Below are 14,069 nucleotides of genomic sequence, written 5' to 3'. Positions count from 1 at the left end.
CGCAAAGGATGAATTCCTCCCCGAACTGAAATGATTAGTGTCTGAAGAGAGCTGGGAGTAAATGAAGTGCATTTATAAGGACAAATATATAAGGTTGACTCAAACTCCTTTATTTTGGGATTCAGTGACAGGATGTTCCTCTCAGCTCCCCTACGTGTCATTTTTGAAAATACATGAGAAATTAATGAGGTAAACAAACAAATAGAGTTCTGGCTCAGTCTGACTCGCAGCCGATGCACTCACATATGGTGTGTGTGTGTGTGTGTGTGTGTGTGTATGTGTATGTGTGTGTGTGTGGTTATCTTTTTCACTGTGAAAAGGGACAGGCTGGTTTAACTTTAAGTACTAAGTATCTTGATGAATCAATGCTTAGTTTTTAGTTGTTCAAACATAAAACAAAAGTTGTCTCAAACAGGCATCTTGTTGAATTACCACATCCTTTTAAAGGCAGCCAGATGAAGTTCATTTGATATAACTTAGATAACTTGCTGTTTTCTAACAGAACATAAAACACAAAATACATAAAATTGACTCATAATTAAACATCAAAGAACATTCAGATTGTTGTTTTATTTTAATTAAAAAACATCTGTATGATGTATACATCTTTTGGTATGAATTACAGTTTTTATCTCATTTTTACAACCCTTTTCTTTTCATTAGAGTATTCTAACTATGTGATGTGTGTGTGTGCATGGTAGTGTGTTTTGTGTGTGAGACTGAGTGTGATGTGGTTTTAATGCATACACATTTGTATGACTTCAGACCAGCTGGATCAGTGATAGCTGCCATCAACTTGTCACTTTGCCTTGTAGCATTTTGTTTTTGGGAGCCGGTGAACTTTGCAGCGCCCATGACAACTTTTTTCATTAGCTTGAAGGTATACTAGTATCCTTTGGGATAGTCTATGTTAAGGCAGTAAATAAAGACCAGCAGGTGTCTCACTTTTTAGTTTTGGTTTCATTTACATACTAGTCAGGACTGGTACGCCTTGCCGGTGAGTAGCTGAAGACTAGCATGGTTTATGTTTAAATATCATATGAATGAGTGTATAATTTCATTCATTAATTCTGGGTTTTGTGTTTATGTTTGCATTACAGGTTTACAACCTAATCAACGTCACTGTCACTGTTTACTTTTCTAATTAACGGCACTAATAAGCCAACGAGCGGTAGGCTATTGTAGTGTAACAGCTACCCAGTGTGTGGATGCTTATTGTGTATGTTGAGAAAATAAAAATCATAAAAGTGACTGGAGTTGTATCCACCTTTCCCGATAACCCTTCCAGAGGGGAGTTTATTAAACTATAGAAAATAGATTAGTAAAAATCTGGACACATCTCTTAGCTTGGTCAGAATGACGTGTTCCTCCAGTACAACAGCAACATGGAGCATCTCTTCTGTCACCTTCCTCTGCAACAAAGAGAAGACTAATGTCCACTCCTTTTGTAGCGCCCCCTGCTGAACTGGAGGTTTAAAGGACAGAAGGAAATATTCAGAAAAGTAATAAATGTATTAGTGCTATAAATTCATTTATTTCCCTATGTTGGGAAAGACACAATTCTGCATAACACCAAATGACGTGTGCTGTGTTCCAATCCCCATACTTCCAGGATTACACTTAAACGCACTACACTATCCACACTTACTAAGTACGCAGATTTCAGCAGGTGAGTGTTGTTCCAGATCTAATACTCCGTGGTGAATTTACCGGAAATTATGCTCGTGACAGCCGCCGCAGCTCGTCACCTGCAAAAAACTTCCGGCTTTGAACGGCGAAAAAAACCCTTTGTGTTGTTTAATCTTTACTTCTGCAATCCGGCAATATGGCTCCATTAACGCATTATCACAAAAACATTCTCTTCTACTGAGTGAGATCAAAACAGGGTGAAAATACATTAAAACAAACAGTAATTAAAGTGGAGGAGTGAAATATGATTCCACACACGCTAGGCATGTAGCCAATGGTCGTATGACACATCACGACATAGCAGGCGGCAATCTCCGTGTCTGAGCATGGAGGCCACCAGGAAGTGCCTTAAGCCTGCAATCTACCGAAAATTCCAGCAGGCGGTGCTAAATTTGGCTGCAAAAAAAATCTGCTAATTCATTTCAGTGCAAAATTTGAAAACTTCTCACTTGATTTATTACCTCAGAAAAATTTTTCAGGACAACACTATGGTCTCAATCACTAGTAAAAAATCATCTTCAAGACAATTTGATGTCAATAGTTCTAATAATGGCTACATTTAGAAGAAAATAGAAGATAAAGAATCGTATGATTTGGGGTGGGGCTACCTTTGATTGACAGGTCACTGACAAGGAGAGCCGTCACCAGGAGAGAAGCAGAACAATGCGTATCCTCGGCAACGTGTCAATACATTTATATATAACGTTATATAGATAGAAAAGAGGACGTTTAGCGGTTTGGTCTCATAACTTTGACCCTTTCACTGTATTTTCACTTAATGACAGTTTATTTGAACGTTTTGTTCAGTAAAAATGTCTTGTTCAGCGTTTGGTTGGACTAACAGACACTCCAAGGAGTCGCTGCTTAGTTTTCTGAGGTAAGAAAGATACATTTTGTTTTTGTTTGTTGCTAGCCAAAACTAACATCCCAGTTAATGCTCCAGTTAATGCTAACATGAATTAGCAGCAGCTTCTCTCAGTCAGGTGTAGAGAGGCTGTAGTCAGTGATCAGATCCCTCTCCTCCTCCACAGTCCAGATATGGTCTGCTCCCCGTATCAGAAACAAGATGGCGACTAGTGTAACGCTGAACTCGAGGCTTCCAACGGGCCACAAACCAATGGGTGACGTCACGGTGACTGAACTGTGTAAGATTAGTTCTATGTAGTTTGACTGTTCAACACACTTAAACGTTTTGAGAAATACAAGCAGGGTAAAAGTTTGTTCTTACCTTGGAACTCCTGATCCAAAAAAGCGTTTTCTTGTGGCACATGTTGCTGTAGGAGGTGGACAGCTGCTCCGGGTCTTCTGTGCATTTTTGCAAAGGCATCACATACGTAGTGGAGTCAACTCAGAAATCTTTGTTGCCTGAACTGCTGTGATTTGACTTATTAGTAGGGCACAGTTGAACTTGACATTTCAAGTAGGGCTGGGCGATATATCGATATAAAAGATATATCAATATATTTTTAAATGTGATATGGATTTTGACCATATCAGATATATCGATAAAGAAAAAATAAATCTTTCTTTAGATATAAATGCTACCCTTACTAGGGTTTTTCATATTTAGTTATTCTTTTCTCATGTAAATATATTTATTTCAGAAAAAGACTGGCCTATTTTATTTCATAGGCTATTTTCATTTAAGATATATATTTTTTTATTTAAATATGCGCTTTGATTTGAAAAAAGTCACTCCTGTTATACATTATTTATGTTCACTTAAATAAACAGCTTCAATAAAACTACTTGTGACATGTCATATTTGGCTTTGACTGAACATTTCCTCTCACTTTACGATAAAAATATAGGAATATATATTGTATATCGATATTCAGCCTAAATATATCGGAATATGACTTTTGGTCCATATCGCCCAGCCCTAATTTCAAGTACACTCAACATTATAGTTGAGCCAACTTGAGAAATTAAGTTTAGTTAGCAAAAACTTTCTTTTTTACAGTGGGACGTGTATACGGACACAAAACATGAATTATTATTAGGTCTTGATCGATCTGCTGTTCTGACTCTGGAGATCTGAATAATCAATGAAGTTACTCTGTTGTGCCTTGTGCATAAATATGCACTTTCTCTCTTATCTCTGAAGACACACTTATCTTTATCTTTAAGCCAAGCGTGGTTTATTTAAACACAAAGAGCCCAGCCCAAGTAGCCGTCAGCCTGATTCAAGGCTTCATCTGTCACGCCCCACACTTTACTGCTCTGCCGCTTGGATAAGTGCAATCATGTGTAAAAAGGAGGCAAATTGCACTCAGCTTCAAAACTTAATGAGCGTGTTTGCTTCATAATATCATTACTGTGTTGGGATTTGTGTTCTTGTTGCCCTCCCTGCTGGTCCCAGGCTGGGGGGGCTGACATACTTCTGGTTTCTGCTGCCACCTCCTCTCACCTGCAGCTCCTCAAGAGGTCTGCTCACACAACCACTCCTCGCCAGGTCATCGTTGACCATCCCGTAATAACACCTTGGCTTCTGAAAAACCTACTACTCTCTGTGAGATTTTTGCCTGCCTCATTTTTTCTCCTTTGTTTTTCCAGTTTGCTGTTGCCTCCTGCTTCGCCCAGCCTTACCCAGCTCCAAACCTGCCTCTCAACCCTTGTCATTAAGGCCTCGTTCAGACTGTCAGCCAAAATCAGATTTTTAGCCCATCCAGATTGGAACTGGATGGCTCTTTTGAAGTCTGAACAGTCATAAATCACATGAAATCTGATTTTTGCAAACCGGATCGAAACCACCTTCGGGAGGTAGTTTCAGATCTCATTTGGACAGATGCGTCTCAGTCTGAACCTCCAAACACTCAGATCGGTTTTGACTGTCCGTGACGTCACTCTACGGAGACGAGGTGTCCACTGGCAGCCGCGCCCAACTCATGCAGCCCGACGGGGGCGTCCACCCACCCGGTTTCTCCCCTGGTGATCTGAGATGTTCTGCATCTCTACTGGACAGTGATGAGGCCAATATACTGAGGAGACCTGCCTCCATCATGTTTGTTGTTGTTCTTGTCGCCGGCGCAATTATAAGATGCCAGACGCTCTGACGCCGTTACTATAGCAACCTGTCAGATCAGTCAATAATGTGGCCCAGTCTGAACAGAGCCATATCCGATTTGGACACTTGCAGTGTGGACAGTCAGCCCTAAAAATCGAATTTGAGTAGGAATCTGATTTGAATCAGATTCGCCTGCAGTCTGAACGCGGCCTTAAACTGCTATCTGCCTTGCATTTTTGTATTGTGGGTCCAACTTCCTGCCCTATCCCTAAAATACTGATTATCAATATTTATAGGTCCTTGTTACGGGGCAGATATATCGGTGGTTCGATCGCGCTATATAACCATGGCAGCCTTCATGTGGAAATATCCTTGGGAAAGATACTGAACCCCAAATTGCTCCCGATGCTGCACTATCGGTGTGAACATTTCTGATAATGGCAGGTGGCAGCGTATGGGTGAATGAGCGCTGTCTGTTTGAGTGTGAGTCTTTTATTTTATAGTTATATATTTATAGTTAATTTCATATGAAGGCTTGTAGAACCTGATAATGAAATAAATTCCCGATAATGAAATAACCCCGATAATGTAATAAAAATCTGCATGTGAGTCCATTGAATATGTAATAAAACCTGATAATATAATAACTTCCCGATAATGTAATAAAATGCATTTCCCAATAATGTAATACACTTTTTACCAATAATGTACTAAAGTATAACACCAAGCACCTTTAGATTTCAAGAAGCTGTTGAATCATTCATGTGTCAGTGATACCTCGTTTGTGAAAAACGGATAAACGGGTCAAAAGTTACTAAACATTCAACTTTGACCTGTTGGTGGCGCTAGAGCTCTTGAGCTAGAGTTCCTACACAGTATCACCACTAGAACCCAAGTAATGGGTGGTCTGCTGTTAAATTATTACAATATTGGGGAATTATTACATTATCAGGACTTGTGAAATGAAGGCCAACCTGATAATGTAATAACCCCCCATTAATGTTATACTTTATTACATTATTGGTAAAAAAAAAAAAAAGTGTATTAGATTATTGGGAAATGCACTTCAATACATTATCTGGAAGTTATTACATTATCAGGTTTTATTACATTTTCAATGGACTCAAGTGCAGATTTTTATTACATTATCTGGGCTATTACATTATTGGGAATTTATTACATTATCAGGTTTTACAAGGCTGTAACACTGGAGCTTGAAGATGTGCTTTTTTATCCACATACTTGTCAACATGCTGTTGCTATGACCCGCAGCTTTGATTTAATGTTTTTTTCTTTCTTTTTTTTTTGGCCCACCACAAGAAAGGATTACTGTTGGCCACAAACCTGTCAGAAGGGCTATCCTCTCCTCAAGCTTCAGAAGTTCCCTTCTGCCAGAGCAAGGATCAGAGCAAGCACTCTACCTTGTGCAGACATTTTTCCATTGCAACCAAGCTGCAAAACACTGCCCCCCCTCCTCCCCAGGGCTGTGGTGCTCCCTGCTGGGCGTTCAGAGGAGCACCGGGTGTTCTCAGCTCAGATAAAATGCTTTGGTGAACACAGCCTGATTAAAGTAACACCAGCGAGAGTTTGGTCAACATTTATATTAGCATTTACATTACCGTCTGCATTAAGTCAGCCAGCTATGTTTGATGGAGCTGAGCTGCAGCAATGTTCTTTGTTCTTTGTTTGTTGGTCTTGACCAGTCATAGCTGACTGGGAAGAAACGGCGTGATCACATTACCCCCATCCTGCATCTTTGCACTGGCTACCTGTACATTTTAGGATCCAGTTTAAGGTTTTATCAATTGTTTTTAAGTGCCTAAATGGTCTGGCACCGTCTTATTTAAAAGCTTTTAAAACCCCACAGTACTTCCGGAGCACTTAGGTCGTCCTGGTCCAGACTCTGGACTCGTGGTGACAGAGTCTTCTCTGTGGAACAGCCAACACTGCAAAAAAGCCAACTTGTATTTTTTGGCCTAAAACAGTGATTTAAGTTGGTAAAACTTGGAAATATAAATTATTGACATTTAGAGCAACAATGTAAGTTGGCACAACAAAGGAAGCCAGTTGTCGGCTCAAAAACACGTATTTCTTTGTTGTGAAATGCAGGAAAGCGCTGAAATTCGGTCATTAGCGAAAGCTAGCGGCTAACTGATGCTAGCGGCGCTGCTTGTTTTTTTTGCAGTGTACCTCTCCAGGTCAGAGCTGCACAGTCTGTTGAGCACTCCACAACATTATTAAAAACCTATTTATTCTCCTTGGCATTCAGTCCCAGCTAGGCAAGAATCAAAAATTAAATAAAAAAGAAAATTTAGATTGAGTTTTATTACTATTTTATTGTTCTACTGTTTTTAATATTTTATTGTTTTATTTATAACTATATTCGTGTATGATTTTTTATTGTATTTTAATAACTGTACAGCACTTTGGTCAAATGAGGGTGTTTTTAAATGTGCTCTATAAATAAACTTTGTCTTGACAATGTTCTGTGGCATTACAGAACTTATTATGGTATGGCGAGTGTCTACTGACTTACCCGTATATGCAGGAGATGTCAATGACCACATCGATCATGTCACAGCACAGTTCATATGTCTGCATATCCACTGGACTGCTGTCTGTTGCAATGTAAATCTTACTGACCACATCGAACAGGAAGGCTTTCTCTATACCTGAGTTCTGAAAAAAGAGGCGGAGACAAAGAAGAGCATCATTAAATACAAATCATTCATATTACCACAACTGAGCTGTAGTTCATTATGAACTTCAAGTGACTTAGATTACATGCAGAGAGTGCACTATCCTTTACACAAACCATGAGCTTTGACAATCACACAAACACCTTCTTTCAATACTTTCAGAGACCGGTCTTTGATACACACATTAACACTCAAAGGCCATTTTATTAGGTGAAGAGTGCACCTAGTAAAGTATGTAAGATGATGTCTTCTGCTGCTGTAAGCATCTGCTTCAATCTGCTTATCTCCATTTATTTATCTATCTATCTATTTATTTATTTTCTCACCCTCATAAACCACTACGTTATCGCTTTTTGTCATTCTAGCGAGCTGAGACGAGACTGATTAGGTACAAAGGCGGGTCTCAGGCTTACACACTCGAACTCCCACATTTACAGATATGCATACATAATTACATAATTACAAAATTAGAAATGTTATTTAAGGACAAAACCTTTCCACTGGGGTGCCTCAAGGATCAGTGCTAGGCCCCCTTCTCTTCTCAATTTACACCACCTCACTTGGCACAATCATCTGCATTCATGGCTTCTCATACCATTGTTATGCCGATGATACCCAGCTGTTCTTTTCCTTCCCACCAAACGACCCCACAGTCTCGGCCCACATCTCTGCTTGTCTTGTGGACATCTCCACATGGATGACAGAACACCACCTTCAGCTTAACCTCTCAACAGACGGAGCTTCACGTCATCCCAGCCTGTCCCACCTTATACCAGCCTATCAATCTTCAGCTTGGAGCCATGCAATTTGTGCCCACAAGCTCTGCACGAAACTTGGGTGTCATGACTGATAACCAACTGATCAAGGTTCATGTGTCCTCAATAGCCCGATCTTGTTGATTCGCCCTGTACAACATCAGGAAGATCAGACCCTATCTGACCAAGCAATCGACACAACTCCTGGTTCAGGCCCTTGTGTTATCCCGTTTAGACTACTGCAACTCTCTACTGGCAGGTCTTCCTGCTGCACCACCAAGTCCCTGCAGATGATCCAGAACGTGGCTGCACGTCTGGTCTTCAAGGAGAGCTCATGTCACTCCGCTCCTCATCTCTCTGCACTGGCTCCCAGACACAGCCTGCATCAAATTCAAAGCCTTGTCTCTTGCCTACAAAACAGCAACGGCACAGCCCCTTCTTATCTGAACTCCTTTGTTCAGGTCCACAAACTCTCCCGTCCACTACGCTCCTCCAGTGAAAGACGTCTGGCTCCTCCGCCGCTGAAGGCCTCTACGTCTCAAACCAGACTCTTCTCCTCTGTAGAACCCTATATGTGGTGGAACCAACTCCCAAACTCCATCCGTTCTACTGAGTCCTTCTCAATCTTTAAGAAGAGACTGAAGACCAACTCTTTACTGAACACCTTCACTCTTGATCTACACTGATGACTACGATAAGTATCTCACTGACCGCTCTTGCGAGCTATAAAGCTCTTGTGTCCTAATGGACTCAAACTTAACCCACGGCACTTACTCTTGCTATGTTTCTTGACTTCATCCTTGCATGTGTTGTATTACTCTCATTTGTACGTCGCTTTGGATAAAAGCGTCTGCTAAATGACATTGTAGAATTATAGAATTGTAGAAGGACAAGGGCAAGGACAGACAATAATGGAAAGAAGGGTACAAGACAGAAAGGAGTTGTAAAAGAAAAAAGAATACACAAATACATAGCAATTGGCTCTGACCCAGCTGTCTTGAAATTGACTCCCCTCTAATCCTACCCAGCACTTCTTTGTTCTTGGGGCCAAGTCAGCGATGCCCTCCAAAAGCATTGGCATTCTACTCCTTTTGCTCTCTCTCCCCTCTATATCTTTCACATTCAACCCACAAAAACAACAACATAATTACACACCACTAAACCCATGCTTACTAAGACAATTCCAGCCATTTTTGTTGTTGATGTCTTGTTGATGGTCAGGACTCTAATAGAACTGAGACTCTGTGAGCTGGCGCATGATTCTTGCTGGTGCTGACTCAAATCCTTGTCTGGCGATGGCTCCTTTAGAGCAGGAGGAAGCTGTAATGGACTGTAGAATGTTGCAACTGCGCCCTAAAAGCTCAAAGGCTTTAGGTAACATGAGGGTCTTGTTGGGTCATTTGGATGAATCTCAGTGTTAACAGTTAAATGACATCATTGACATCTTTGTATTAGGAAACTCCTTTTCGCACAGGCTTGATTCAACAATATACTGATACTGGTGATACTCATTAAGCAGTGTCTCCTGAACAACAAGAAATATTAGAACCTGAGGTTAAATGTCAGGTAATGGAGTGGCAAAGCCATCTCCTGCTTGGGCTTCTCCAGGTTTGTTAGTTAAAAATCCAGACACCTCTTTCAGGCATCAGGGCTTCTACTTATTATTTTTTTCTATTGATTAATAGATTTGCCATTTTATTGATTCATTGAATTATATTTTTCATTCAGTTTGTCATCACATTGAACTGAGTGGCCTGTAAAGTGTGATGTAAAAACTTATTACAACCCATTTTACGTTTGTAGTTAGCAGTACCCTCTAGCCTGCGTATACCCATACTGCCTTGCACGCTCGATTTCATTTCGAACCTGCAGGCTGTCTAGAATCTAAGGCTGTTTCTTAGCCCTGTTTTAGGGATCCAATCACAGAAGGGGGAGGGACGGCAAGACGATGACGCGTACTACTCGAGAGATGGAAGCTTGTAGTTTTCTTACGGATCCATGGCTGCAGCAGACGCTAAACTCTCTTTCGATCTAGCTGTACACGGCGTTTTAAATAGTTTAGAGCCAAAGTTGATTTTAAAAGAAGAACAACGTTTGACTTTACACTCCTGTTTCACCACCAAAAAGGATGTTTTAGCCTTAATGCTTCTGACAGGATTTGGCCAAAGCCTAATTTACCAACTAGCCCCGCTACCGCTCACTGCTGTAACCACGGTGATCTGGCTACGAGCCGGGGGACAGCAGAGCCCCCAGAGATCCCCAGCAGCTTGTCTAATGACCATAAAATCAGTGGATGTGTGTGGCTGAATGACATGAGGGGGAATAAGGCGTAAAAATAAATAATCTTGCAGAAAGCGAGAACTGGAGAAGCAAAGCAGCAGCAACACTCTCACAGACACACAGACACACACACACACAAGACACACACACACACACACACACACACACACTCACACTCACACTCACACACACACACACACACACACACACACACACACACTCACACACACACACACACACACAGAGTTGAGCATTTCAGTCTTAAAGTAGAGATGGGCTAGTCTGGCTATGTAAACATCAATTTCTGTCGCTCTACATACGTCATCTGGAATAGCTGATACGATTGGCTAAGAGCTACCTACAGACGCTTTTGACAGACATTCGTAGCGGCCAATAAACGGATCTGGAGGATCGTAAACCACGCCTCCTCTATGGTCACAAATGAGATCTAGTCTGGCCACCAGCAATTCATTTTTCCGCAGTAATAATGCCAATGGAAAGTGACTTTCACCCAGGGGACCAGTGCTTGTGTCCCATGTGAAAACAAAACTCAAGTTTTTGTGTAACCAACGTATCTTATGTACCCACCGTAACTGTGTCACTTCTGGTAGCCATTTACGTGTACTTATTTAACTTTTGAAACTATCTTTAATATTGCCTAATCAGGAAAATTTTACCCCTACCCTAGAGTAGTAGTTTTATAGCAAAGTCGTAACAAAACTGCAGCCTTACAACCGAAATCGTTTGGCATGATTTAGGACGTGCTGATCTCCAAGGTTATAATAGTTTTAGATTTTTCATTAGTTTTACTTTTAATTTCATTGACAATTTTTGTTTTCAAATTCAGGTAGTTTTAATGAGTTTTTAGAGTGAGTTTGCTAGTTTTAATTATTTTTTTTTTTTTTGTAAAATGCTTAGTTTTAGTTTTTTATTAGTTTTAGTGTTAGTTATAGGTTTTTTTTGTAATGGGGTATTTGTTGGGTGCCAGATTCAAAAAAGTCACAATAAATGTTGCCTTTATTTCCTTTAATTATCCATCTCGGCATGGGATGAAGGCATGAAACCAGATAGATGAAACAGATTTCATATCAACCAAAATGGTTAATGGATAATATCTATATATATATATATATATATATATATAAAATAAATAAATAAATCCGCGACCCGGACCCGGATAAGCGGAAGAAAAGGTATTTACAATGTAATATAAATTGTTTATAGTATATATATATATATATATATATATATAAAATTGTTTATAATATTTGTATGTGACTATATTGATTATTCATAAATATATGTATATAGATATAGAGACCTGTTAAGGGGTAGGACTCGATAAGTCCTACCCCAATCAATCAAGCCTCCTGCACTCCTTCTGGATAAAAGCCTGTTTCAGTCTTCCACTCACTGCCAGACTGTCCATTTTACCTCATGTGGTATACTGCTCAGGCTTTGTTTCCCTGCCGTGGACCTGCCACTCAGCCATCAAGCCCACCTGGAAGCCTCAGTCTGCCTCAAGGTTATAATAGTTTTGGATTTTTCAGCAGTTTTAGTTTTACTTTCGTTGTGATGTTTTGTTTTCAAATTCTGTTAGTTTTAATTAGTTTTTATTTTTTTGGATAATGCCTAGTTCTAGTTTAGTTTTTATTAGTTTTAGTTAGAGCTTCATCTCACTTTTTTACTTCATCACTATGTAGGTAATAATTTCCCTTTCAAATAAACGTATAATTTCTATTTTATGTTTAAATTAGTATATATATCCAAAGCAGAACGTGGTAAGTGCAATTACTGCTCGGTTTTGAGTTGGATTTTGTGGGGGGTTTTATAATTATTTTTGAGAAATAAAGCAAAATTGCAATCTAAAACTTTGTCTCAAGATAAAACAGACATCAAGGAGTTCATTTTTAGTTATAACTCAATTTTGACCAAAAATGTAGTTACTGCAGTTAGACTTTATAGGGCAGAATAGTAAGTAGCAGTCAATGGTGAAAGCATCTAGTTCAGAGATGGGCAACTTAAATGCTGCAGGGGGCCACAATTTTTCATGTTCACTACCACAGGGCCACATATAGGACCGTGCACTTAACCAGATATGATGAAACTGCAATTTTAAATATGTTTACAGTGCAGTAACTTAACATATTTAATTCTCAAATGCATGCATAACAGTATAAATAGGAATACAAAAGGTTTGAATCAAATACAAAATTAACCACTTACTGTGATTTCTTTTTTTCAGTGCAAGAACAGCAGACCAACATTAATTGCAAGAAGTAATTGTGCATTTTTTACACAGATTTCATGCTCAAATGCATGTAGTTGTACTGAGGGCCACTTCAAGTGAGGGTGCGGGCTGTATGTGGCCCCCGGGCCTCCAGTTGCCCATCCCTGATCTTGTTGATATGCTTTGTTTTTGCCATTTATCAATGCTTATTGTGCATGATGAAATTCAGTTACATGCATATGAAAATCAGCAGAGAGTATCTGTTATGTATCACTACCACCTAGTGAGTGGAATATGAAAAACAGGAGGACATGCAGAGTCATTATGGTGTGATGTGCCTTATCCAACTTGATTATAAAATGTGGGAGACATACAGCAGCACACTGGTGTAAGGTTTGGATAGAAATTTGACAAAATAATATATTTTTCTTTTTTTCAGATAAATTGTATTCATGAAGCAGTGCTGCTTGTTTTACAGGTGCATTTGTAATGTTTGGTGCTGTGGTGCACAGCAGCAGGATTACTTACAGATATGAAGATGTTGAGCAGGTTTTCTAGTGTAGGTAGCTGTGGAATAAGCTTCTGGACCACTTTACTGAAAGCTTCGAATATGGAGTGGTCGTATATACTGGTTAAATAAAAGCTGTGGATATCAGGGAGAAAATCTGATTCAGAATACATTTCAATAACGACCAACTTGACCATTCCTAGCTATGGCCAGATAAGGACAGAAAACAACAGAATAGACACCAATCAAAAGATTAGCATTTCAAAGTCATCACACATATTTCCTGATAATAATACAGTCCCAACATTGCAATTCCTGGAGAGAAATAAAGGGAGAAGCTAAACGAGCATATTTAACGTGATAGAAATCATCTTGGTCAGGGCTGGTTGGCCTAATTTTTTTGTTGCCAATGCCAAAACTATTTACTACTACACTGTAAAAAAAAAAACTGTTGTTTTTATTGTTAAAAAAACGGCAGCTGTGGTTGCCAGGACTTTACCGTAATAAATACGGTGCAACTTTTTCTAATATTACGGTAAAATGATATTAGCACTGTTGATTTCATGTTTAAGATTGACATTTTATTCCATATTTTACCATAAAAAAATAAAGTTTTTCCATCAAAAGAAATGCTGTTCTACCATATAATTGACAAGAAAATACTTTATAAATGCTGCATGAATTAAAGATTTTACCATTAAATATTACAGTATATTTCTGTTAGAGATATGGTGTTTAGTACATTTAACAGTGAGAAAAAGTATTTTTACAAAAAATAAATGCTAAAATGATGGCTTGTATATATATATTACAGTATATTTTTTGTTACAAACACGGTGCCAGTGTATTTTACAGTGGAGTTATATAAAAAATTATGTAAAAAATACTGTTTTGGCTGATA

At 39.2% G+C, this 14,069-nt stretch overlaps 1 protein-coding gene across 1 annotated transcript in view; it reads right to left on the bottom strand.

The window, feature by feature from the left end:
* rragd (ras-related GTP binding D) overlaps positions 1-14,069 on the bottom strand; it is a 49,256-nt gene that overhangs the window by 17,877 nt on the left and 17,310 nt on the right. Inside the window, exons 4-5 of the mRNA XM_059352924.1 lie at positions 13,189-13,303; positions 7,233-7,375 (exon numbers count right to left, since the gene is read on the bottom strand). Of these exons, the coding sequence (XP_059208907.1) occupies positions 7,233-7,375; positions 13,189-13,303 (258 nt within the window). The remainder of the gene's footprint in view (positions 1-7,232; positions 7,376-13,188; positions 13,304-14,069) is intronic.

Source organism: Centropristis striata, chromosome 16 (assembly GCF_030273125.1).
Source record: "Centropristis striata isolate RG_2023a ecotype Rhode Island chromosome 16, C.striata_1.0, whole genome shotgun sequence".
Classification (NCBI taxonomy): Eukaryota; Metazoa; Chordata; class Actinopteri; order Perciformes; family Serranidae; genus Centropristis; species Centropristis striata.
This window is presented reverse-complemented; position numbering and strand designations above follow the sequence as displayed.